The 24656-nt window shown below is 52.4% G+C and overlaps 2 protein-coding genes and 1 long non-coding RNA gene across 3 annotated transcripts in view; all 3 read right to left on the bottom strand.

The window, feature by feature from the left end:
- Positions 1 to 3237: 3237 nt before the first annotated feature.
- TMEM11 (transmembrane protein 11) lies at positions 3238 to 12024 on the bottom strand. The gene is made up of 2 exons (XM_041401959.1): positions 11872 to 12024; positions 3238 to 4173 (listed from the first exon to the last, which is right to left on the bottom strand). The coding sequence occupies exons 1-2, from the start codon at positions 11934 to 11936 to the stop codon at positions 3657 to 3659; spliced, it is 582 nt and encodes a 193-aa protein (XP_041257893.1). The 5' UTR covers positions 11937 to 12024; the 3' UTR covers positions 3238 to 3656.
- LOC121334640 lies at positions 9196 to 11860 on the bottom strand. The gene is made up of 2 exons (XR_005952466.1): positions 10644 to 11860; positions 9196 to 10484 (listed from the first exon to the last, which is right to left on the bottom strand). It is a non-coding gene; the product is annotated as an uncharacterized LOC121334640 (long non-coding RNA).
- Positions 12025 to 13838: 1814 nt separating the features above from the next.
- NATD1 (N-acetyltransferase domain containing 1) overlaps positions 13839 to 24656 on the bottom strand; it is an 11195-nt gene continuing 377 nt past the window's right edge. Inside the window, exons 2-3 of the mRNA XM_041401951.1 lie at positions 17959 to 18077; positions 13839 to 17116 (exon numbers count right to left, since the gene is read on the bottom strand). Coding sequence (XP_041257885.1) covers positions 17000 to 17116; positions 17959 to 18077 — 236 coding nt within the window. The 3' untranslated portion in view covers positions 13839 to 16999. The remainder of the gene's footprint in view (positions 17117 to 17958; positions 18078 to 24656) is intronic.

Raw genomic sequence — 24656 nt, 5'->3', positions numbered from 1 at the left:
GTACAATTTGGGTGTATTTGGCATCTTTTTACCTGTCTGAATCATGCCCTGCTGATGTACTGGGACAGTTAATTCTGCAGTGACAGCGCTCTGTGAATCCCAGCCCAAGGAATGCAGGGAAGCACTGAACAGGCAGAAAAGGCAGCTGCAGCCAGGACACACTGCACAGGTGACAGCAGCACACCTGGGCCACCTGCAGCTCAGAGCAGGTGTGATCCTGTGGCTGCCAGGCACTCTGTGGCACTAGAGAAGAATCCATGTGTGTGAAGTGCAGAGTGTAGCAGACAGACCCTTTGTTCTCATCTGCTTTAATGCAATCACAGATGCTAATTAGGATCACATCCAGTGGGGAATGATACCTGCCTGTTCAGGTATCACTTCAGGGAGCCTGACAGCCTGAAGGGGTGCTGTGTTCCATTCCTCACCCCCTTCTCACGTGAGGGATACCAGCACCACTAGGAAAAAGGAATTGCTGCACAGAGATAGGACAGAAATAATCTTAAAATTGAAATAAACTCTACTAATAGGAACCAAGGTTCAGACCTCTCCTGCCACCTCCATACATTTGCCAGCATTTTCCATGTGTCCTGCCTCACATGTCCTGCCTGGGAGTGCACATCTGATGACAAATAAATTACATTGCTATGAAATTAATCCCTTGGTCTACTCTAGCTCCTCACAGCATGTAACATAAGAGGAAGGGAAAACAGGAGGATTTTGGTTTTCCTTACATCCCTGCAAGGTGCTATTGTACCAGTAGTAGCTGCAGAACATGCTTTATCCCAGCCCTCTTTATGGGACCTGTTAGCTTACACAGTGTGAATCCACACAGAGAATTAGTCACACAAACTCTGCTATGGGTGTGCAGGCTCAGCAGGACCTTCTGCTTCCAAAAGCCTCTTCTTAACCATTACAGATTTATAAATGATCTCTGAGACCCAGGATGTGTTTAATGATGGCAATGCTGCTGCTCTGTCAGGACATCCACCCTTCCCTGTGGCTGAGGCTGCAGCTGTGTCACAGGAAGGCCTGGGGTTGGATTGACAAGGTGAAGCTCTCAGGTGTGTAGACACCTTTTTTTTCCTGTTAAGATAGGAAAGCAAGGCACTACCTTCTCTGGCTCTCCACAAGGGGAGTGTTGGTGTTAGTTGTGCTTTTCCTTTTGTGTTTCCCATGCTCAGCTCCTCAGTTTCTTGGTGAAATGCAGTGCTCCTGCCAGGCTTGTTCAGCTGCTCCATGTTCTGGTGTTTCAGGTCGTGGCTACCCAGGAAGGACCAAGGGGCTGCTTTGCATTTCTGTGTTCCCATCCAGAGCACTGAGGGTGAAACACATCAGGCCTGAGGGAAAAGTGATGTGTGGGGAGTTCCTGTAGTTCCTGTGGGAGCTACAGCTCCAAGGCAGAGGTTGCTGAGAGTGCACCCATTCCCTTTGGAGGCAAATTCCCCCTCTCTGATGAGGGGAATGCTGCACACTCCCAAGCACATCCACAACAGGCAGGGGGGCAGCAAAGTGTGGGGAATTCTGAAGGGAGGTTTGTCCCCAGCCACTGTTGATCCCACTGAGCTGCTGGCACTGGGGACAGCAGATACAGCACCACTCCACACGGATGGGAACTTTTGGAAGTTGTTTTACCATTTCACTGTGACTAAAATACCTCTCAAGGCCCCTCTCATTCTCCCAGGTCCCCTTGCACATTTACAGCCCTGACTAACAACCAGAATGTTAAAAAGCATTTTAGCTGTGTTATCACTGAGATTCCTTGGAAACGAGCCCCTCTGCCCCTCCACCTCAGAACGGAGTAACAGCTGTTTTCCACTCAGACCTACCCATTGTGACAGCTAAGCTGACTTTTCACCTTTCCTCCTGCAATAAGAGACCCCAGAAAACTTGCTAATTTTTAACTCAAGCCTCTGATGCCAGCCATGCATTTAGGGAACCTGCCATAGTGGTCATTCCAGTCCAGGGGAAGCTTAACACAAAAAGGTACCAGGACCCCAGAGGTTTGGTGCAGGAAAGGAACTAACAGCTCTGAGAACTATCCTGCACTGAGTAAAAAAAGACCAGGAACAGCTTTGGTGTGGCCAGGACAAAGGTATTTCAGGGCCCTCTGCAGCAACAAGCAGTAGTAGCTGTGGCAGATGTGCCACTGGCTTCAAATCCATCCAGGAGAGACTCTGGAAACACGTCAGGGTGGAAGGGCAGCCTGCCCAGCCTGGCCTAACCACTGAGAGATGAAGTAGTTGCATTTCTTTGCCTCCTCTCTGCCAAGGCAACTGTACATTGTTGCTATAAATAGAGTTCTGGATCGCAGCTTCTTTTAACCTTGGAGGGAGAGAGCTCAGCCACTGTACAAGGGGCTGCTGCCACCCAGAAATGTCTCAGTGCCACTGGAGCTCCTCCAGCCCACTCAGGTCCAGCCTGTGCTGGTGCTCAGGGCTGGGACACCCAGCAAACCCAGTGTGCCCAGCACAGACAGAATGGGCTGCATGTCCTGCTCACAGAAAAACTGCCCCAGCAGAGAAGCACAAGTCAGAACCGTGGTCAGAACAGCCCACGGAGGTGAGGACAGGGAGTCCTTGGTGCCTGCTGTGGCAATTTGGAGAGATAAAGGCAGAATTTGGGGCCTGACCCCTGTCAAGGTCAGTGTTTCAGCTGTGAAGGTCAGGCTGCAGCTCCCACTGGAGCAGGGAGCACACAGTGCACGGGCAGCTCTCACTGCAGGCCTTTGCTCTCCTATTCCAAATGTAACACCTGGAGCTGTGCCAGGCTGGCCCTGCCAACGCCAGCCACACCTATTCCCCATGTGGTGGGAGGAGATTACAGACAGCAAGCCCCTATCTTTTAAAAATAACTGGCAGATGTCACAGGAGAGTAAATGCTTCCCACTCTAAGAACAAGATTTTGAGTTTAGAGCTAAAAAATGGATTAATGCACAGGACTGAATTCTAAAATTTCAGGTAACACAGTTACACGGTGCACTCACGTGGATGCCTTGCAGCAGGAAGAAGCAGCTCCTGTGTTCCAGGCAAAAGCAGTGGAATTGTGTGGTCAGGGCACAGCACAAAGGCAGGACAGGTAGACTCCCACCTTGGCAGCCCCCAGCCCTGCATGTGGCTCAAGGCACTTCAGAGATGTATCCACCATAGGAAGAACTCTACAAGAACTGAGCAGAATGTGTTTGTACCTGGACACTTAAAGTGATACCACTTTGATAACAGTGACAAGAGAGCGAGGGCATTTGAAATTCTCATCCTTTAATGGTCAATGATAACTTCTGGCTGGTTCTGTGTAATACAATTAAACAATATACTTAAATGTTTCCCAAAAAAAAAAAAAAAAAGAGAAAAAAAAGAAAAAAAAAAATAAAGCAGCTCTCACACCCCTTCTTTCTGTTGCTTTCTTTCACTGACATTCTGCTGCTGGATTGGACTCCCCTGGCCTAACATACGGATCTCAAGTCACCACACATCCACATCTCAAGTGTAACGAAGAGCTGAAAAACCTTGGTGCACCAGTGATGTGTTATTTGAAAAACAACAGCTCTACCAAACCAAATCCTTCCCAGTCTCCACCGCTTCTCAAAGAGGAAAAACAAAATGTTACTGTGGGAGTCTTAATACACTTGTCTTTGTGGGTTTCTCTCTTCCCCGCTGAAGTCATACAGCATAGAGTTCATAGATCTTCTTTACACAGTACACCAGGGCAGCGAGTGCTATCGTGTTGTGCAGTCTCTTTCTGTGCAGGTCGTCCTTCCTCACCAGCACCACGGGAGTGGACGAGGTGAGCGTATGCAGGGGCAGGCGCGAAAGTTTATAGGCATCGTACTCGACCTGGTACTTGCAGCAGGGATCAAACTGCCAGGAGATCCCGTAGAGGGTGCAGCAAGCCACGCTCAGCACTCCGGCGGGCAGGGAGATGTAGTGAGAGTAATCTACTGGCAGTGCCAGGGGGGTGAAGAGGCAGGTGGTGCCCGCCAGCACGGCCGTCTTGTGCAGGCAGTTCCCCACGGTGATCCAGCGCGCCGTCTCGTCCCCGATGCGCGTGGGCTCGATCACGATGTACTTGTACTGCGCCTCCAGCGCCTGCTCCAGCTCGTACTCAAACTGGTCCTGAGCGTTCTCCCCGTTGTAGATCTCGTGCACAATGTAACAGTCCGTGGAGGACAAGGTCACCCTGGTGAGGGGAAATGGAGAATTAAAAGTACGGGGCTGAAGGACAGGCTGTTCACCCACCCGGATGGGAGAGCAGGACAGCAGTGCCCCAAGTGAGGGCAGCCTCTCAAGGTCACTGCCTCGGTTTCACAACCAGCGGCTTCTCAACTCAAGCTTCATTTCACATCAGCTGATTATTCCTGCTGTACAGTAATTCATCCCAAAAGAAGGCAACAGATTTTTCTTACCTTTTCCTAATCTGGAGGATCTAGAACAATTTGAGAAATAGGGTCTTGTAACAGTCCTGAAATAGTTTCTCACACTGATACCCAAGCAGAAGTGTCACTCACACCTGAGTGACCACAACACATCACTGAACAAACCCCACAGACTTCAGGAGCTTTCAGAGAAACCAAGACAAGCAGCTCACTGATCAGGACAAGCTGCTCTGGGAGGTCTGGAGAGAGGAAGCATCTCCAGATGAACACATTTGCTTTCTGATGCAGCTTGCTATTCAGTCCTCCGTATTAACACAGCCTAGTAAATCCATGGTAAATCCAACAAGGATGGCCAAGGAACACTGCTCAAAGGGAAGGTGAAGAAGGCAGCAGAGCATTCAGTTTGGGGCAGAATGCTTCCCTCCCTCTCCTGAAGTGGGATGCAGCAAAGCAAGACATGAACAAGTTTTTGTACTGCTTAAACAGCGAAGAAAGAGCTGCTCACTTCACCTGGGAGCAGATTGCCTGCTCAGGGGATTCAGGGAACTTGTATTGGAGCAGCAGCTTTCAGCTGTTTGATGTCACATCAATTTCCACCTTCCCTCCACCCCCTTCACCACATCACCTTATATCTGCAGCTACCTTCATGTACAGACTGCTAAGAAATAGGATTGTGACTGTTCTCCTGCTCTGAGAAAGGGTAAAAACCTGTCCATCAGAACCAGGCAAAATCCTCCCTTCTATGCAAAAATGAATATTTCTGGCATACTTGTGCTTAACCAGAGCAAAACTGAGCACGTGGCCTAGCAAAGATAAAAATATCTAGCAGATTCCTTTAGCAGAAGGAGAACAAATCACACATCTGACCTAATCACAGCAGACAAATCAGCCTCATCCCAACAGCATTAGACCCCCGTGATACCGGGAGGAACACACTGCTGATGTGGAGAACAGAACGAGCACTTTTTGCTCCATTAGTACAGTGGTACTTATGTGCATGCACTGGAAAATAAGGGAGAAAAATACACATTCACAAGCTGCTGTTGCCAAACATTATCCTTAATGTGCAGCTCCACTCAGGCTGCAAAGGGGATTGAGCAGTGGCCAGCTGTAATCAAGAATATTGTTAAATTACAAGCTGCTGCAGACATGGCTGGGTTTGTAACAGCAGCAGACATCAACCAGCAGGACCTGAGAGGCACCACCCTCTCCCAAAGCAGAGTCATAAGCAGTTTCATTAAAAGTCCAGCTGGAATTTATATAACCTACAAGGAAAACTCAACTTACAATGTAGTTATTGAGTTCTTGCAGTGCATTTCCCCCTTGGCCTGTTCATGGGTAGAAAGAAAAATAAAAATCCACCTTAATTCAGTGCATGCCAGGGGCTTCTTTAGGGCAATGAGTTGTCAGACATTGGTGGGAAAATTACCATTAACCCTTTCAGCACATGATGTGGTGGGCTCTGATGTTCTGCAGTGAATTGAGAGGTATTTAGAGAAAAAAATTAAGAACAGGATCTATATAAGAAGTTTCTAACAAGAAAACAGTTAAGCAGGTGTTACAGTGACACCAAGGACACAGCTGGTCATGGTTTCTGCCAAGGATTCTTTTCCCTGATAACAGCTGCTCCAAGTGCAGCTTCTTCCAAATCAAAAATTCCAGTTTCATTGCAAAAGACATATAGAGGCCTAACTGCACACCACCACCCATGACTTTGTGAAGCCACTTGCTAGGGTATAATGACTTCAGGGAAAAGCTATTGCTGAAAGGCATTTTCAAGCTGGAAGCCAACCCAGTGCTAACTCGACTCTCCAGACAAAATTAGTATTTCCAACAAGGAGCACTTTCAGTGTTTTGTAATACCTAGGAACATGCAGATGGGTGGGCAAAACAGACAAGCAGAATCCAAATTCAACAGAGAACTTCCCAGAGGCTTAGGCACAGCACAGTTGTCATTCCACATCTCCCTGTCATCACTGGGAAAACAGGGATGAAGCGAGCCCATTCCTTCTCTGCCTGTGCAAGAGCCATGGGAACTGAGCTTCTAACTCCAGGAGCTCAGTATCTGCATTCCATGGGATTTCTCCAGGCTCAGCAGCAGGACAGGTGGCACCAACCCACCAGCCTCATTTCTCCTTGCTCAGCTCTTGCTTGCTCTTCCCTCTGAACACCCCTTTTTTCCTTTCATCATCATTGCACAAGCAGAGCCACGCCACAAACAGCCACCTGTCAGCAGGAATCCAACACTGGCCAGAGGCAGCACTGTCCATCTCCTCTGGAATTTTCTGGCTTGCCAGACTCTGGAGCTTTATAACAATAAAGTGAGAAAAGCACATGTTGTTTTTTTTTTTTGTTTTGTTTTGTTTTGGTTTTTTTTTTTGGCCTTCAGTGCCAAGACAAGCAGAATTTAAAGTATGTTCTGCTGGGAAAAATAAAAAATCACTGGGAACTGAACAGCACAAAGGCTCCGTCCCTGAAAGAGTCTGCCCCCCAACTGTGCTGTTTCTCCAGATGAGTCCTCTAAAATCAGAATAAATCTCTATCATAGTGCTGAAGCTGCAAATGGCAAACCAGCCAATCCAAAAAAGATATCTGCTTAAATAGGACATGTGAAAAGTCAGCAAAGCAGGCAGCAAGTCTCAATTTCTGCACAGGGATGAGGGGTTATCATGTATTATTTCCAAACAAGAACTGGCTGTCCCTGGAGCATGGAAAGCTGAAAACTGTTTGGATTTCAGACAATACAGAAAGGGACACAGATATGTGAGCTTGAGGAGGTTTCAGCTGAGGACTTCACAGAGACAACTCTCCTGACACAGCAGCTGCACACCAACAAATCCAGTCAGAGCAACTGGATTTGCTCAAACACTGGAGGCTGTGGAGTTTGCCTTTTGGAGCTTGTCACCCACCCTGGCCATGACAAACACAACTGCAGAGCTGTGCAAGCAACTCTGGGCTGGCATCCACCACTAATCCAGTGTGGGGATTTGATATAAACTCCATTTTACTTAAAAGAATAGTAAATAACCAGAGAGCACCTAATGCCAGAAAACAAAATGCTGCCAGGTGTTCAGAAGCCTGTTCACTTGGCAGACCAGAGCCTAAAAGCAGTTGTTAGTATTATTCAATCAAATGATTTTCCAGGACCTGTCTCCCCACTCCAAGTAAGAGGGCACAGTTAAAAAGTTGTAGAGCTGTTCTCTAGGAATAGTTCAAGGTCTTACATCCAAATATTTGTTCTACTGCAGCTTCAGGCATTCTGTATTTGAGAACTTTCAGTGTCTCATTCCTGGTGCTGAATGAATGCCTGGATGGGAGAATGTGACAGAGCTCTCAGCTATTCAGCACACCAAGATGTAAATCACTTAAAACTCAACAATGTCAAATTTTGGTGTTGCCAAAGTTAAAAATAAGGAATCCATTGTTAACAGAGCTACAGCAGCAGGAGGGGCAGAAGTGTCTGTTAGCTATAGAGCAAGCTTCAAATTACATTTGGATTGTCTTCCTAACATGGGAATATGGGAGAGCACCAGGAGAGGGTGAACAATAGCAGCTCCAGCAGTTCATGAAATCCTGAAATGGTTTGGGTTGCAAGGGACCTCAAAGTCCATCCTGTTCCACCCCCTGCCATGGGCAGGGACACCTTCCACTGTCTCAGGTTGTTTCAATTCCCTTCCAACCCTGCCTTGGACACCTCCAGGGATCCAGGGGCAGCCACAGCTTCTCTGGGCACCCTGTGCCAGGGCCTCACCACGCTCTCAGGGAAGAATTTCTTCTGAGGTTCCAGTCCTCAGAGCAGCTCCATTTCTCTGCCTCCACCTTGGAAGCAGGCTCCTGGAAACAGCAGCCTGCCTGGTAAATGGAAATTTCAGTTGGACAGTCTTTATGGATGAAGAAATAAGTAACATTCCAAAGAGGAGGCACAATGTCACTCCATGTTTTGCCAGGTGCCAAGTGGCAAAAGCAGAAACAAAGGAACAGAGCACTGAGAACAAGGCAGGGGAAAACATCCTGGGAGAACCCTCAGCATCCTCCTACCCCTGCCCACCTGCAGGGAGAAGGGCTGAGCCTCCTGAGTTTGCTGCCTTCAACCTAATGGCACCTGCCAGACTTTTTTGGTGAGGGTTTCAAGTAATCCAGCTATCTCAGTTCTGGACAAAAAGAAGTTCTTTTGAGCCCCTCCCATAACATGTAGGTCAAGTTTGGTAAAGTTTTCTTTCCTGAGCAAGAATTTTGCTCAGAGCACCAAACAATCAGATTAACTGAAAATGGAGATCAGTTTGATAAGTAGTTAAAAAAATTAGAAGGGAGAAGCTTGCAGCAGTGTGATAACACCTGGTCACAAGCAGCACACACATCCCAGCTCAGAAGTGAAAGAGGGGTTTCGTGCTGGCTGTGCAAGATCTCAGAAAAAGGACTTTACAGATGGCCAGAGCATGTCTGGGAGCATTGCTGGCACCTCAGCCAAGCTGGAGGAAGTCAACAGAGTCAAGGCATGACAAATCCAAACACTAAACTTCCCTCCCTCCAACACAAATCCTTCCTGAAATTGAATTTTATTTCAAGATTAAGGAATGAGCTGTGGCCTGGCTTTAATTCTCAGTGGAAATATTCCACCTCCCAGTCACATTCCCCCGTGTATGTTTCTACTCAGGCTATGGTGCACAGAAAGCACAAACACATCCCACCCTGAACACCTGGAGAATTGTTTCTCTGCTGAAGGTCCCCACAGGCTCAAGCCCTCAGCCAGGGCTGTCAGGCCTGGGGCTTTAAGAAGGGCACTCAAGCAGAGGAAGAACAGGAAATGCAGGGCAGTAAAGCAAGACTTGAATTCAAAAGATGCACCTTTAATTCAAATAGGAAAAAGGACAGGAGAACACTGGGAAACTCTTCAAGCAGCCTTAGGGAGGGACAACATTACCTGAACTCTAAGGAAAACATCACCAGACCATTACAACAAATCCAGCCCCAGACAACAAGGAGGTGTCAATTTTAAGTCAACTAATGATTAGCCAGGCTGATGGAAATAGGTCAATCATTGCTGCAAGCAGAGCACCAGAAATCTGAGCAGTGCAGGTAGCAAAAGGGGAGCTCTGTGAGGGCACAGAGCAGGCAGTGGTGATGGCATGGAAGCTGTTCTTTCCAGAGTTTGTCAGAACATCTCCCAGGGGAACAAACAACATGCTGTCCACTGCTCTGGCGGGCACCGGGCTGCCTTTTATACAAAAACACCCAGTACAATCCTGTGTCTGTTCTGTATGAAAAAGTTGTTTTGGTCTACAGATTAACAATTCCCTTTAGACAGGCTCCATTAAAGAGTCTATCCAAAATGAAGAAAAACAAATATTTAGTTGGTTCCCTTCAGTGTTTTTAGTTATTTTGTTTAACATTATTATTTCACCAGAGCCAGCTGGAGTTCACAGTCAACATCCTTTGAAATTAATGTCCTTACATTCACCCCTAGCAAGGAAAGCACTTTTAAACCAATTATAGCTTTCTCTGCATCAATAAAGTCACTTATGAAGGGACTCAGTCTCCACAGATACGCTGGTCTATTTTTTTTTAAATAATTTTAAATGAAAGCTGCTCTAGTCTTGCAGCAGACAGGATTTTATTCAGCACTGAGTCTCCTCACACCACCTCCGACACACAGATGCCTTTTGGAGCTGCTGGCTGACAACTACAAACACTCCTTGAAACAGCTCAGTCACCAGGAAAACTGGATCAGCACATTCAGTTCAAAGGAACGTGTCTTTGGACAAGAATCCTGCCCAGAGTAAGAAAACTGTTTTCACCCTATAAAAAGCACATGTCATCGTGTGATGACATCAGGTCTGCCAGCGCTGCCTTTGCACAACCGGTGCTGCGGCAGGACGGGCAGGAGTGGTTTGGGAGCAGCCACGGGGACAGGCAGAGGCCCAGCCATCCACATCTCCTGCTCTGCGGCTGCCAGGGAGAAGCAGCACCTCGCTGACATCACCCAACACCTTCTGGAATTGTGCTCCTGTCACGTTTGTACAGGGTGACACCTAAAGAAGCACCAGGTTTTGGTGGAGATTGTGAAACGCTGCTCAGGGGAGGATGTGCTGTTGTGTTCTCTTCCGTACCCTTCTCACTGGCAAAGGAAAAATAACACATGCAGCAGGTTCAGGGAGTGACTCGTGTTTAGGAATAGTTTTGATCATAAGATCAAGAGCAATCACAGCTTTGAAAAAAGATCACCTCAAACAACAATTGTACAGGTCATGGATGAAGTTACACAGTAACAACTCACTTTTAAGTCTGCGCCAATTTTCACCCTGGAAGAATAATTGAAGTTATTAAGTGTTCTTTTCCATATTCTGTTTCTTCCCTTCTGCTGGGAGGACACGTCTGCCACACGAAAACTCCACACCTCCCGTGCTGGGGCAGTGCCAGCCCTGGGTGCAGACAGTTTTACCACTGTGGTATTCTTAGCTGTTTATTTAAACCACGCTGATGCAGGAATTCCATTGGCCCTTCCAGTTCAATTACTTTTGAATTCCCTGAACACAGGCAGCATTCCTGCAGTTCACATTAGTGCCAGAATTTTCAGGGCTACTTGTGGCTCTCCTTGGCCGGGTAGATTCAACAGCATCAAAGCTGTTGGATCACAGCAGGGGAACAAAGTGAAGCAAAAGCCACAAGACAAATGAAGGGGGATATCAGAGTTTCTAATTAAGAGGGATATCAGAGTTTCGAGGCGAGGCAGCAGGACAAAGGAAAACTCAGAGAACACTGCAGCAGCTTTCAGCAGCTGCCGGTTACATCAGTCAGCCCTGGGGCAGAACAGAAAAATGCCAACGTCAGGAAACGCGGGATAAAGCCAGACATTTTCAGCAGGTGGAGGGCTGTGCACACAGGTTTTAAAGTAGTTCGACCAGACACTGTCTTAAGCTGTGCCAGGGGAGATTCAGGTCTGACATTTGGAAAGATTTCTTCACAGAAAGGATGATTAAATACCGGAATGGGCAGCCCTGGGAGGTGGTGGAGTCACCGTCCCTGGAGGTGTTTAAGGAAAGACTGGGTGGCACTGAGGGCTCTGCTCTGGGTGACGGGGTGGGCATCGGGCTCAGGCTGGACTCGATGACCTCAGAGATCTCCCGAACCTAACTGACTCCGTGACATATCCCTCTGTCTCTTTTCCCCATCTTAAAGTTGCGATTCCCAAACTTCCACCGCTGCTCCGTGGGTTATTTCCAGCCTGCGCTGGCCGCTCCTCCGCCCCGGCAGAGGCCGGAGCGCGGTCCCGAGCTCCCTGCCCGCCGCGGCCCCGGCAGAAGGAGGTCACCCTGGAGGACTCGCCGCTCCCTCCCCGCCTTTAAAAATAGCCGTGGACGGAAGGAGCCACCCGGGGCCGGCCCTCCTCTACCCGGCCCCCAGCGCCGCATCCCGCCGCGGGCAGCGCTGCCCCAGACACGCCGCGGGCCGCGCTGACCTTCCCCGGGCCCGGCCCCGCCGAGCGCCCCCGGCCCCTCCCTCACCTGTCCCGGCCGCCGCCGCTGTTGGTGCTGCCGGGGCCCGCGCGCCTCCTTCCCCACGCCGCCATCTTGGAGACACTCGCCTCGCAAATGTCTCCGCCGGCGGCCCGCGGGCGCGCCGCGACGCCCGACGGAAGATGTAGTGCGTAGGGGAGGCGGCGGCCGCTGCTCGGGGTGGGGCTGAGCCCGCCAAAGGACTACACGTCCCACAGTACCTCGCGCCGCCGCACGGCCGCGGGGGGCTCTGGGGCGTGTAGTCCCCTGGACGGGGGCGGTGGGGCTAGGTGGGCAGCGCGGTGAGACCCCGGTGAGACCCCCGGCCTCAGCCCCGTCACCGGTGGCGGAGCGGCTCCGAGGGGCTCGGATCGGCTCGGCCCCGCCGCCCGGGAGCCTCCAACCGGTGGGAGGAGCGCGGCGGCGAGTCCCGGCCTGCCCCGCGGCCCCGCCGTAAGGAGATGCGGCTGGCCAGGGTGGGCAGCGCTAGGCAGCCTCAGCATCGCCTCCTGATCCAAAAAACCCAGAGGGTTCCGTCCCTGGAGCATCCCCTGCGCAGCACTTCCCTGCAAGGAGAGGCGGTGCGGTTTTGGGGTGAATTTCGCCCCTTTAATCAATCTCGAAAGAGGGGCAGTGAATGGGGAGGTTCCCCTGCTGCATCTCTGAGGAGGAATCAATCACAGAATCACTTAGGAAAAGACCTCAAGATCATCAATTCAATATAAATTTCAATACCAAACGCTTGTCTAGAATTGCAGTGTAGGTTTGGTGCTGCCAGGGGTTTCCCAGCTCCTGTGGATCCATCCGGTTTTGTTTGGGGAGCTTGGATGGTTACTCCAGGGTGCTTGAGCCTCTGCAGGGCTCCCTCTTGCTCCTGGCTGGATTTCTCCCAGAAGAGGAGCCTCTTCATCAGGAATTTTAAGTTTTCCCTCATCCAACAGCAGCTCCTTGCTCTTCACCCCCTCCTTTCTGGGAGCCCTCCTCCATCCTGCCAGCGCTGCCTCTGCACCTCCCATCCCTAGAAAAACCCTCTTTTTGACAACATTATTCCCAAGTGATGTAATGTGACTGAAGAGAACAAACCCCTGGCTGCCTCCACCTCCCCGGGCATCTTGCAGCCGGCAGGGCCCTCCCCCAGCGCTGCTCTCTCAGCTGTATTTTGGGGGACAGCTGTTTCGGGGGAGGAACAAGGAGGTGTTTGGGAAGCGTGCCCAGCAGCAGAACGTGCAGCAGCGCTGGGACAGGCCGGAGCATGGACCGTGTGGAATGTGGAATGTAAGCAGAGCGTGTTACCAGCAACAGCCCAGCCACAGATCCCAACTGTCCCTCGGGAGCAGCAAACCCCACGCTCCTGCTGCAGCCCAGGGGCAGCTTGTCACGCTGGATCAAATCATAACTGCTCTCCACATCAACCTTCCTGGCAATCTGAGTTATCCAAACTCCGGCCTCGGCCTCTGCAGCCTTCACTGGGAAGTGACACACATGACCTGCAAGGATCCTGAGTGCTCAGGCTGGCCTCTGCAGCCTTCACACATCACTGGGAAAGTGACACACATGACCTGCAAGGATCCTGAGTGCTCAGGCTGTGCTCCCTGCCCTGGGGAGTGCTGGCTCCAGGAGGGAAGTGGCTTGTGTCCCTCTGAGTCACCTGCCTGCCCACCTTGCTCTGGACAAGCACAGCAACTGGATATTTAAGTATTTTTGTGCCCATCATAAAGCAGTGGACACGACCACTGAGCGTTTGCTCATTTGCAGGACAACTCCCAAAGACTGGCCTGAAATCCCAAGGAGGAATGATGAAGGAGAGGCAAAGGAGAGGAACGAGTTGTGATCCTGCTCACCCTGAGCTCTGCACAGTCATCAGGAGGTCAGCCAGCCCTGTGACCTCAAACAAAACACAATAATTTCACCCCTTACCTACTGATCCTTTGCAGCAGGAGCATGTGGTCCCCCCAGCACAGCACAGTCACTGCAGCTCAGTTAAGCCACACTTTTATTGTATTGTATTCCATGCATTATGTTCATGTTTTATAGTACGACAGAGGGAGGAATCAAGATAAATGTTAAACATAAACAAGAGCAGAAAGGTCGTTTGTAACAGGTCCTGAGAAGGAAAGGCACATCGTAACCACCGAATCCAACAGAACGGAAACCTTGGACAGAGGAAGACAACGCTGGAGAGCGGATGAGGGACAGGGTGTTTCAAGTTGGGGGCTGTGGAAGCAGGTTTGACAGCCACCTGCATACCCCACCCACCACAGGTCTGTAGTTCAAACGGGTTTGGGGAGCTCAGTATTCAACCAAACCACTTCCACACTCCCGTTGCCCGGGGAGAGTCCAGGATCCCAAACTCCTCCGGGCTTAATCAGCACCAAGGGGCAGCACAGGACTCAAAACTCCTTTCTGCAGACACCAGCTGGGAAAAAGCAGCTGGTGGGGAGCTAGGGAAGGGCTACCCAGCACCGGGGGACCCTGAGCCAGGTCCCACCCGGCTGTGCAGGGTGACAGGAGCACCGTGGGCTGCGGGTATTGCTATTCACTGGCACCGAGGAGGAGGAGGGAAGGCTGGCACAGAGCATGGACACGGCAGAGAAATGGTTGGCACAGCCACTGGCACACGTCTCTGTCAGGTCAGACGCCGGGGGGTCGTAGCACCTCGAAGGGAAGCAGCAGCAGAACCGTGGGCTGTGCGGATCGAAGGCAGCGATCGCCGCGGGGATCCAGCGCCGGGGAGCTCGAGGTTCCTGCCAGAGCAGCACGGGGGCTCCAGAGCCAGGCTGGACACGGGACTCTGCCCAGACAGTGGGCACAGCACACCCTCCAGAGAGCTGACACAACAGGGAGCTGCTGGAGAGTGCACACAGTGGAAATGAACACTCAACCAGGGCAGAGCTCAAGCATCGCACCCAGCCCTGATGTGGCAAAGACACGAGTGTCTTGTCTTGGCTTCCAGGGGACAAAACAGCTCAGCTTCACCTTGGAAGCAAGAGAAGGGAAGGTTCACCCATCACAGCAGCACCAGAGCCAGCCTTGCTCCTGTAACTATGTGTTGAAGTGTGTTTTGCATGTTAAAGAAGGAATATTTAGCAGCCCACATTTCTTCTTGAGCTCCTTTAGTTTGTCAACTGCCATCCTTTCCCAGCCCCTCCAAGCCACCCTAAAGGTCACAGCCTGGGTGAAATAAGCAGCAGGAGGGCAGAAATGAAGCAGAGGCAGGGCTGAGCTTGAAGCCTTTCCTGAGCAGCACAAGGCAGAGATGGCTCTGCCCCCTGGCACAGGTGGTGGGCACGGGCAGGGGTCTCACAGCCTGCAGTGTGCAGGGCAGGGATGGAGGCTGGGAGTTTTGGAAGCCTGAGAGGGCTGTGCTGTGCTGGTGATGGGCAGCCCAAAAGCATGGGCAGGCAGCAAGGGTTCTCCTCAAGCTGGTGGCCAGGGGCAGCTCAGGCTGGAATCCTGGAATCCCTTTCCAAAGGGTCTCCATCTCTGGCCACCCCAACCAGGAGAGAAGATTGTGGGAGTTTTTGCCTTTCCTGCCATGCATTTTGTGCTGGGCTCTGGGAAAGGGCTGAGCTGCCTCTCACCTGGGGCTTGTCACTCCGTGGCACAGATTGTAAACTTTAGTCCCTGCTGAGCTGAGCAAGGTCTGGGTTTGGTCTCCAGGTGAGAGGCTCTCCATGTCCTGCCTGGCTGCAGCCCCAGTGTCTGCTCAGGGCTGGGGGTGTTGAAAACATCATCTCCCTCACCACAGCCCTGCCTTGGCAGGCTACAAAATCCTAAGAGCTCAGTGTGAGATGCTCTGAGGTGTAGCTCAGGCCCTAGAAAATGCAGGACAGGCAGCAAGCTGGAACCTGGCAGTGCCCTGCCATCATGGTGTTACCTCCACATCTGAGTGTAGCAATGCTGGGTTGTGCTACAGAATCATCATCTACCAAGGTAAGAGCACAAAATGAGGGGGCTCCTGCTGCTGGCCAAGGTCCCCACGATGCTGCCAGTGCCCTGAGCTTGGAGCTGTGAGGAGGCCCTGAGCAGACAGGTAATGCCATCAGCCAGGGCTTCTTTCCCAAGGCTGTAAGGAGAAGCCATTGGAATCCAAGTGGATGCAGGCATCTCTAGCACTGAACCCTGGGGATGAGCAGGAGCAGGTCCTGGAGGCCTCACCCTGCTGCTCTCAGGATGTCCTGATGGGGCTGATCTGGGGCACTGACAGGGATGCAGAGATGGAGGAGAGAGAGGTGGGGAGAGCCTTCCTCTTCATCTGCAGGAAACCACCCTGGTGCCCTGGGATGTCCCTCACCGCTCAGGCCAAGGCTGGCTGTGGGGCTGGTCTCTTCTCCTGAGCAGGCTGTGTCCACACCAAGGGCAGGGAGACAGGAATAACAGTCCATGACCCTCTGGGATGCCACTTCAGGGTTGTGTACAGAAGCTGGGCAGGAGCTGGCATCTTCATGGAGCAGCATCTGCAACTCAGCCACATTTCTTCCTCTGCACACACTCTGCCACTGCAGTCCAAGTCAACTCCTCACAAGGCTCTTGTCTCTGGGCTCGAAGGTGTCACCATCCCAGTGTCTCCAGAGCCAGTGCAGCAAAGCCCCCGAGGTGCCACCATGGTCCACATGTTCTGGGATGTACTGCACGTGGCCTTGGACACGGCTTGGTGCCCACCAGCTGCTGCAGGGGATGAGCCTGACACAGGGCTGGGCTCCTCCAACACCTCCCTCTGTCCCACAGAGCTTAATCCACAGCATCTCCCCAGCTGCCAGGAGGAAAGGGGGGCTGGTACCCCATCAGCAGCCCTAACCAACATCCCCCAGCAAGTTCAGAGCTGTCGCCAAGCAGGGGGGAGAAGATGAGGTGCAGAACAAGTCATGCCCTGGCCTTGCGATGGAGTTTGGTGGAAAAATCACCCTCTTCTATCCCCTGGCTTGGGAAAAGCACTGGTGGGCACCACGTGTGCCCAGGGGCCATGCTCACACGTGGGCAGAGAACAGGAGGAGGTGCCCGCGCTCTCGCACCGCACGGACACGCTTAAAAAAACCGGGAATTGCCAGAGTGGGAAGGGGTTTCCTGAGACTGCAGAGAAGCCAAGGCCGCCTTGAACAGTCAGGGCCAGGTGTGCTGGTGTGGGAGCAGTCCTGCCTTAAGGCTGCAAGTGTTCCAGGTACTGCGGCAGCGGGTTCTCCTTGACGTATTTCTGAATGTACCAGCACGTCAGGTGGGCCTTCAGGTCCTCCTCCACCACAAAGTCCAGGGCTGCCTGCAAGCAGGGCACATCAGATGGGTCACAACCAACACCCCCAGCCTCGTGGGAGTCCTGTACCACTCACCCAGATGGGGGAAGCAGCAGGACTCCCTCAGGTACCCCCTGGGTGAGGCAGGTGGAGGGAGAGGGCCCCCACCGTTGTGCTCATGGCTCCCTGTTGCAGTGTGTTTTCTTTAGTTTTATTGGTATGCTTACTGTTCAATTTATGATTTTGCAATCCCCTTATGCCACTCCATACCAAGTTTTAAACCCCCACCTTCCCAGTTGTCAATCCCTCCTATCCCTGCCCTTTTTTCCCCCCAAATCCCCCTTGCTTCCCCCTCCCACTGGGTGTCAATTCTCCTCCAAACCTGCCCTATCTTCTGGAGAATTCCCTATTTTGTGTCCTTTGGAACCCTATTAGTTTATCCAAGTTATTCCCCTCCCTAGTTGCTCCTTTACTGGTTCAAGTATAGAATACTCTGCCCTCAACCCTGCCCAGCCCAAGGCAGGCAGAGGGCTCAGGAGGGCAGTGAAGGTTTGAGAGGAGGGTCCAGCTCGAGCTGAGGTGAGCCATCAGCCCCTGCACAAGGGATTTCTGCTGAGAGGAGGAACGGGCTGAACCTGGGCGAGTGGCTGGATTTGCTGACACTTACCCAGCTCCTCTTGCCACAAAAACCAGGAATGCCTGACCCCAAATTTCCATCTGCCCCGCCAGCCACCCCATCTCCTATCAGAGCAGGATTCCCACAGGGCACACACGCAATTCCAACGTGACAGGGCCTGGTTCAGCCAGGATCTTCACCCACAGCTGGGGTGGCAGCAGCCCCTGCCCTTCTGGGAGGCTGGGGCCATACCTTTGCCAGGTGCTTGGCTATTCCTCTCCCTCGGTAGGCATCCGGCACCTCCGTGTGCTGCAGGTCCACGATCCGCTTGCCCACGTACTCGTAGAGCAGCACGGCCTTGTCGTGGCAACCTGAGGGTGGCACAGAGGGTGAGGCTTGGGGTGTCACCAGAGAGACCTCAGCAGGGGATGGGACAGGGGTGAGGCTTGGGGTGCCACCAGAGAGACCTCAGCAGGGGATGGGAGAGAGGGGTGAGGGTTGGGGTGTCCCTAGAGAACTCAGCGCATTCTCCAGGGATGGGACAGAGGGGTGAGGGTTGGGACAGAGGTGTGAAGGTTGGGATGTCCCCAGAGAGCCCACAAAAGCAAGGGATGGGAGAGAGGGATGAGAGTTGGGATGTCCCCAGAGAGCCCACAGCAGGGGATGGCACAGAGGGGTGAGAATTGGGATGTCCCTCAAGAACCCACAGCAGGGAATGGGACAGAGGATTGAAGGTTGGGATGTCCCCAGAGTCCCCACCAGGATGGGCAGTTTTGGGGCTGCTACATCACCCCTCGTGCCATGGGAATGGCTCTGGTGCTGGGTTTCAGTGGTGGCTTTGCTTTCAGTGACACCTGGATGTCCTCACTGGTCCCCCCAAGGTGTGAGCAGGGCCTTTCCAAGCCCCAGGAGCAGGAGCAGGTTTTTGACCCAGCCTTGAATCAGTGATGCCAGCTCAACATGTTTAGGGTAGGAAAGCAGCTGTGGGGAGGGAGGAGATGTGTTGATGGAGGGGGAGAGGAAAAAGAAGAGGGGGAAAAGCAACAAAGCTGACCCAGGTAACAACCAATTAGTTTCTCCTCCAGCACAGGGTTTTTTTTTTTTTTTTTTTTTGTTGTGGGACATAAAACAGGACAAGACTCCTTGGTCTGGTGTTGCAGCATTGTCCAGACACGTTTTGGGGAAGATGCTGGGGAGGTGAATCCACAAACACACAGGAAAGAGCACACACAGGTGTGCAAGGGGGGCTGTGCACACAAATTTACATGTACACACACACAGGCTTCCTGTTTCAACACCCTGACCTTTCTCACAGCAGCTCAGTTACAGGGAAAAAAGCAGTTTCAGCTCATGTATAAATCAGAGGAGTCAGAACACCCCTCTGGTTTCACCCACAGAACCTCAGCCTTCAGTGCAAAAGCAAATGTTTCATTTCTAGAGAGTTTCTGTACTTAAAAGTGAGTTTCAGAAATGCAAGATCCTAATCAAAGAGACAAGTTTGCTTAAAATAATGGGGACTTTTCCTTCTCTCCAGTGTTTTTTTAAGGCTGGAGGGCTGCAAAGTTCACCTGCATTCAGGATGTGCTTTAGCTGAGCTCAGTACACTCCACTTCACTGCATTTCAGCTGACAACTCCAGCCCAGTTTGCCTCACCCCTGTATTCAAGAGAAACTAGAAAGGAGCCCATTGGAATTTTGTGTTTCCAGAGAAGCAGCTCAAGCTTTTATTCCTGCTCCTTTTATGCAGACACTCAGTTCTCCTACACTGGATGGAAACCTTCACATTTCCACACCAACTTTATTCCTGCTGGTTTCTGCCCACTCCTTCTTGTGCCAACATTGTTCTTGGGTGGACATAAATAATTTCCCTCCCTGCCATTCCCCCAAGTATTTCTAGGCTTCAGTCCTGCCCCTCTCAGCTCTGGCTTGCCAAAAAGCTTTGAGGTTTCCCCCAGACAGAAAAGAGGGAGCACTGCAGTGTTTCTCCATGTGGATCCAGGCACCCCAAAACAACCAAGGAGCAGGTGAAGCCCTTCCCCAGCAGCACAGACCTGTCTTGCTGGAGGGAAAGCTGCCCAGGCTGGGCATGAGGTGCCCTCATCCTCACAGAGCATTTGGTGGCAGCTCTCAGGGGTGGCAAGGGCAGAGTTGGCAGCACCAAAGGCTGTAAAATGATCTTATAGCAGCAGCTTTCACTCGTTCCAGCCCTTCCACACCACTCTCCTCCCAGGCTAAAACTTTCCATAGCCTCTGCCTGAAGCTTTGAGAAGTTTAAAACTAAATTGACCACAGAACAGAAGATCTTTTTCCTTTAAATACACTTTTAAAATATATGATCTGTTTAGAAGTATCAAAGACACAAATGCATTTTAAGGCAGGAGCTGATCAGTGTTTGGAGGATCTCAGCCATGTCCTGGACAGGCTTTTCCTGGATGTTCCCTGTACCACAGCAGCACCACAAACCCCAGCCAGGACAGGAGCTGCAGAGTGCCACCAGATCAACACACACAGAAAGGATTTTACAACCAGCCTGATTTTACAACAGAGTGCTGCTGGAAACTGAGCCCAGTTCAGAAAAAACATCCCAGCTCAGCCAAGTGCACCATCACATCCCCACCTCAGTGGCACAGCACACGAAACCAAGGACACACAGGGTGTGGTGTGGGCCCTGCAGGTCACAGCCATGCCCTGTTGGGAAGAGCCAACCCTCCTGAGTGCTGCCTGGCCATGGGGGCTGCTCCCAGGAAAGCTGGGGGGGCTGGAAGCAGTGCTGACCTTTCCAGCTCCAGTTTGGTGCAATCCCCCCAAAGAGAGGGGGCACAGGCAGAAACCCACCAGAACGTGGCACGAGAGACACCTCCTGCCAGCCTGCAGCCCGTGCCACCCCCTGGGCTCTGGGACAGGAGTTGATCAGCCTGCACAGACAGAGCTGGGCACACAGAGCCTGCCCTGGGGTTTGGCTCACTGACACTGGGCAAGTGGAGTGGATGCAAATCAGCACGGCCAGAGAGGAGCAGGATGGCAGCAATGGCAGCACAGCTGGTGCCCTGCTCGCCCTCTGTCCCTCCCTCCACTCACAGGGGGCACGGGGAAGCTTTTCTGGGAGCTGGGCAAGGACCAGATCTAACCTTGCTCTCCATGGAGGGGTTGCTTCCAGCAGGAGCTCAGCCCTGAAGCCAGACACAAGTGCCCAGGATGGGTGGCTCAGGGGCCTGGGGGAGCAAGCAGAGAGCCCAGTCCCAGCCCAGCTGAGGAAGGGACACATCAGGCACCTGGCAGGACACAGGCACCCCACCCCAGCCCATCCCTCACTGCCCTCCTTTCCTGGCACAAAGCACCCAGCAAGGGGAGGCTGCAGCACTGCAGGACTGTCCCTTTTCCCTTCTCCCTGTCCCCCTGCACCAAGCCCAGGCCATGACACCCCTTTGTGTGCTCAGGACCAGGGCAGGGTCCTGGCTGCTGCCTGCAAGGCCAATTTCTGTGCCTTTGGAGAAGCCCCTGAGCTCCAGCTCCCTTTGGACGCTGCTGCAAAGCCATTCCCTGGGAGCAGGGGGACAGAACAAATGCCAGCCCCATCTCCCAGGAGCAGGAGCCAGCTCAGGTCTTCTGCTGCTGAGCCAGATTGGGAAAAAAAAAAAAAAAAAAAAGCAGCAAAATCTGCGTGTGGGGTGAGCTGAGAGGACAAGAAGTCCCGAGGAGCTCGTGCATCCCAGGCTGCAGCTCTGCCTGCCACGGGCTGGCCTCACTCCCCAGGGAGCTACTGGCACGTTACTACGGAGAGAAAACACAACAGAGCACAACAGCCAGAGTGGAGACAGCACAGCCTCGAGGAGGGGCCCCTGGCAGGAATGGCAGCAGGGGGGGCTGCTTTGGAGCAGGTTCCTCTTTAGGAGCTCTCTGCAGGCGCCTGTGGCACGGGAGGAGCGGGGATGTCTTTGATGCAGGGCCTGGTGACAGGTCCCCTGGTCCCTGCTGCAAACTCAGCACCTTCCCCCCTCCTGAAAGCATCTGCCCCATCAGGCAGGAAAGCTCCAAGGCATGACCTGCTCCAGTTTTCCCAATAAACCTGAGCTTGGGCTGCTGGACAAGGAGCTCCTGAGACTCACATCAGCAGTGGGCAAAGCAGGAGCTTCCAGCCAAAATCCTGCCCAAGTCAAATCCTGCCAAAATCCAATCCCAGATGGGGAGGGGTGGGAGGTTTGGGAAGTGTGGTGTGCTGCAGCCAGCAGAGGTGTTGGAGTTGGAATGTGTGAGAAGCCTGAGCATCCCTGAGGAACTGGAGCTGCTCCATGCTCCTGGTGAGCCTGTCTCCAGACTGGAGAGCCCAGTGGGTGTGATGGGCATCAAGAAGTCACAGCAGCTGCTGCTAAAAGCTCTTCCCCTGCCCAAATATCTGTGCCAGCAGCTGGACCAACCAGCCAACTGCTTTGGCATGGGGGGGGTCCCTTTGGGTTTCTTGTTTTGACCTGAAATTTCATCTCAGATCCAAAGAAATACCCAACTACTCCTGACAAAACCAGCCTATATGATTCCCATGAAAGCTTTTAGCTTTGACAAATTGATGTTTTCCAAGAGAGTCTCTGCACAGGGAGGTTTCTGGCTGGCTCAGGCTGTTAGTCACATCCTAACCCATTACAAATCCAGTTGGGCGCCTTTCTGCCCTCCTCTCCAGGGATAACGAGGCTCACTGAGGTCTGCTTATAATCAGCTTTACTTTCAGCTTCTAAATGCTCCTTCATTTGGGATGCAAGGGGAAAGGGAACGTGTTCAAGTGAAGCAGCTGTTCCTATCAGAGATTTAGCAGCTACTGCAGCAACGAGGGGAGAGAGGGGAGGAATCAGCTGAGCAAGGAAGGGCAAGCCCCAAAAACTCGAGTGCAATTCATCTTCCGTGTGCACAAGGAGGAAGTCCTGACACGAGGTCACACAGGGGCACAGAGGCAAACACAGGATGGTGCTGAAAATGAACACTTTCACAACCAGTTCACAGCTTTCACTGCCTCAGCCTCCTGCTCCAGGGATTTCCAGAAATTCATCACCATGCAAAGTTTTCCACCCAGCATCACACCATCATAAACCACCAGCTGTCAAAGTCTGGCTGCTTGGTCCACATGGTGCACCCATGTTTTCCCAGGGTATCATCCACACTAGACATTTAGCAGAAATTAGGACATCACAGGAAAGTTGACCCTGGAGCCCACAAACTGCTGCTCATCTCCGCCACAGCTCAGTGACAAGGGTGCTCTCTGAGGGACACGGAGGTCACTTTGATGCCAAAATCTGTGTCTGACCCATTTCTTGTCACTCCCTGCTTGCTGCAGGGAAAACCTCCCGGGGCATTCCACGCCAGTGATGCTCATCGTGCCAGGAGGGACAAAGAGCAGCGCAGGAAATAAACACCCTGCCACGCACTCCCACAGAGATGTTATCTCCTGACCAGCTTCCAGGGCTTGGCTGCCACCAGCAAGTGCCTAACAAGGAGGAGGAGAGGTGGATCACCCACTCCACGTGGATGTTAGTCAGCACAGCAGCACGGACACCATCCAGCAGGACGCTGCTCAGCTCGGCTGCCCTGCGTGGCTGAACTCACAAAAAAGGGCTCAGACTCCCTGAACTCCCAGAAAAAAACACAACCTCGACCGTGGGGATTCACCTGGGTGAGGCCATGGCCACACTGGATGGGGCTTGGAGCCATGTGTGGACACACAGAAGGCATCCCTGCCCAAAGCTGGAATGAGATGAGCTTCAGGATCCTCCCATCCCAAACCCCTCTGGGATTCTGTGACTCCACGACCCCCTCCTGCATCAGGAGGTTCTGTGCTGATTCACACACGACTCCCACAGCTGATTCTCTCCCTCTCAAAGTTCAGCTCTCCAGTCACGACTCAGCCCTGCTCAGCCACCAAACGCTGCTGGGCAGAGCTTTTATCCAGAAAACCACGATGAAAGATTACGTTTCCCTAATAATTGTTGACCCCTGGCTGGGACAATGCTCTGGTGGTGGCAGTGGGGACCCGGCACTGGGAGCTCGTTTGATCCCAGGCTGAAATAAGCACTTGGTGAAAATGTTTTCTCCTCACCCGTCTCCTCCTTCCTCGCTCCACCACTGCCGAGCCTCCAGCCTGCACTTTGTAATTAGTGGTTGAAATGAAAATGGGGTGGGGGGGGGAGAAGAGAAGTCTAAAATAAAATCTGGACTATTCTTGTTGTTTTATCGATGAAGCCTCCTGCATTCCCTATGATTTCTGAATTACACATTTTATTTTATATTTTTTTTAAAGGCAGCTACCCTGCAATTTCTGCAAGGCAGTTTCACCCAGAGTAGTTCTCAGCATAACAAATGGATGGGGAAGAGATGCTAGGATCGTTGAATATCTGTAATTAACCATGAGATGAAGGCTGGGAAAGAATCAGCGCACCACCGAGAAATTTTAATGGCACCTACTTTTTTTTCCCCTTTGTTCACTCCACCCAATACGTGACAGGGCTTTTTGGGGGGGGGTCACTGTGTCACCAGAGCTCCACAGCTGGCTGTGGCACCTTGGATCCGTGTCTCGCTCCGACAGAACCGTGGCACCGACCCTGCTGGAGCTCCCGAGGGTTTCCCTGAAGGAATGTCCCCAGAGGGACCCCAGATGGCACCTCCACACCCCAAAGGCACCGGCTCCGGGAGGGGGGGACCACGGCAGTGCCCCCAGCCTGGCCGTGCCACCGCCGGGCTCCACAGCCCGACCCAGCCGAGGGAGCCCAGCCATGCCCAGAGCTCCTGGGAGAAGGTTTTGGGGGACTGGGGGGGTCCCACCGCGGGAGGGTGCAGAGCACGGGGAAAGTGCAGCGGGACAGCGGCACGGCAGGAGGAGGGAGCGGGGGAAACCGGGGAAATAGGTGAGAACAGGAAAAAGGGGAGGAACGAGAGAAAAAGGGGGGAGGAACGGGGAGGGGAAAGGGGGGA

The sequence above is a fragment of the Onychostruthus taczanowskii genome, unplaced genomic scaffold (assembly GCF_017590055.1).
Source record: "Onychostruthus taczanowskii isolate IOZ18803 unplaced genomic scaffold, ASM1759005v1 scaffold19, whole genome shotgun sequence".
NCBI classification, from domain to species: Eukaryota; Metazoa; Chordata; class Aves; order Passeriformes; family Passeridae; genus Onychostruthus; species Onychostruthus taczanowskii.
Note: the sequence above shows the minus strand (reverse complement) of the source record. Positions and strands in the feature narration are given on the sequence as shown.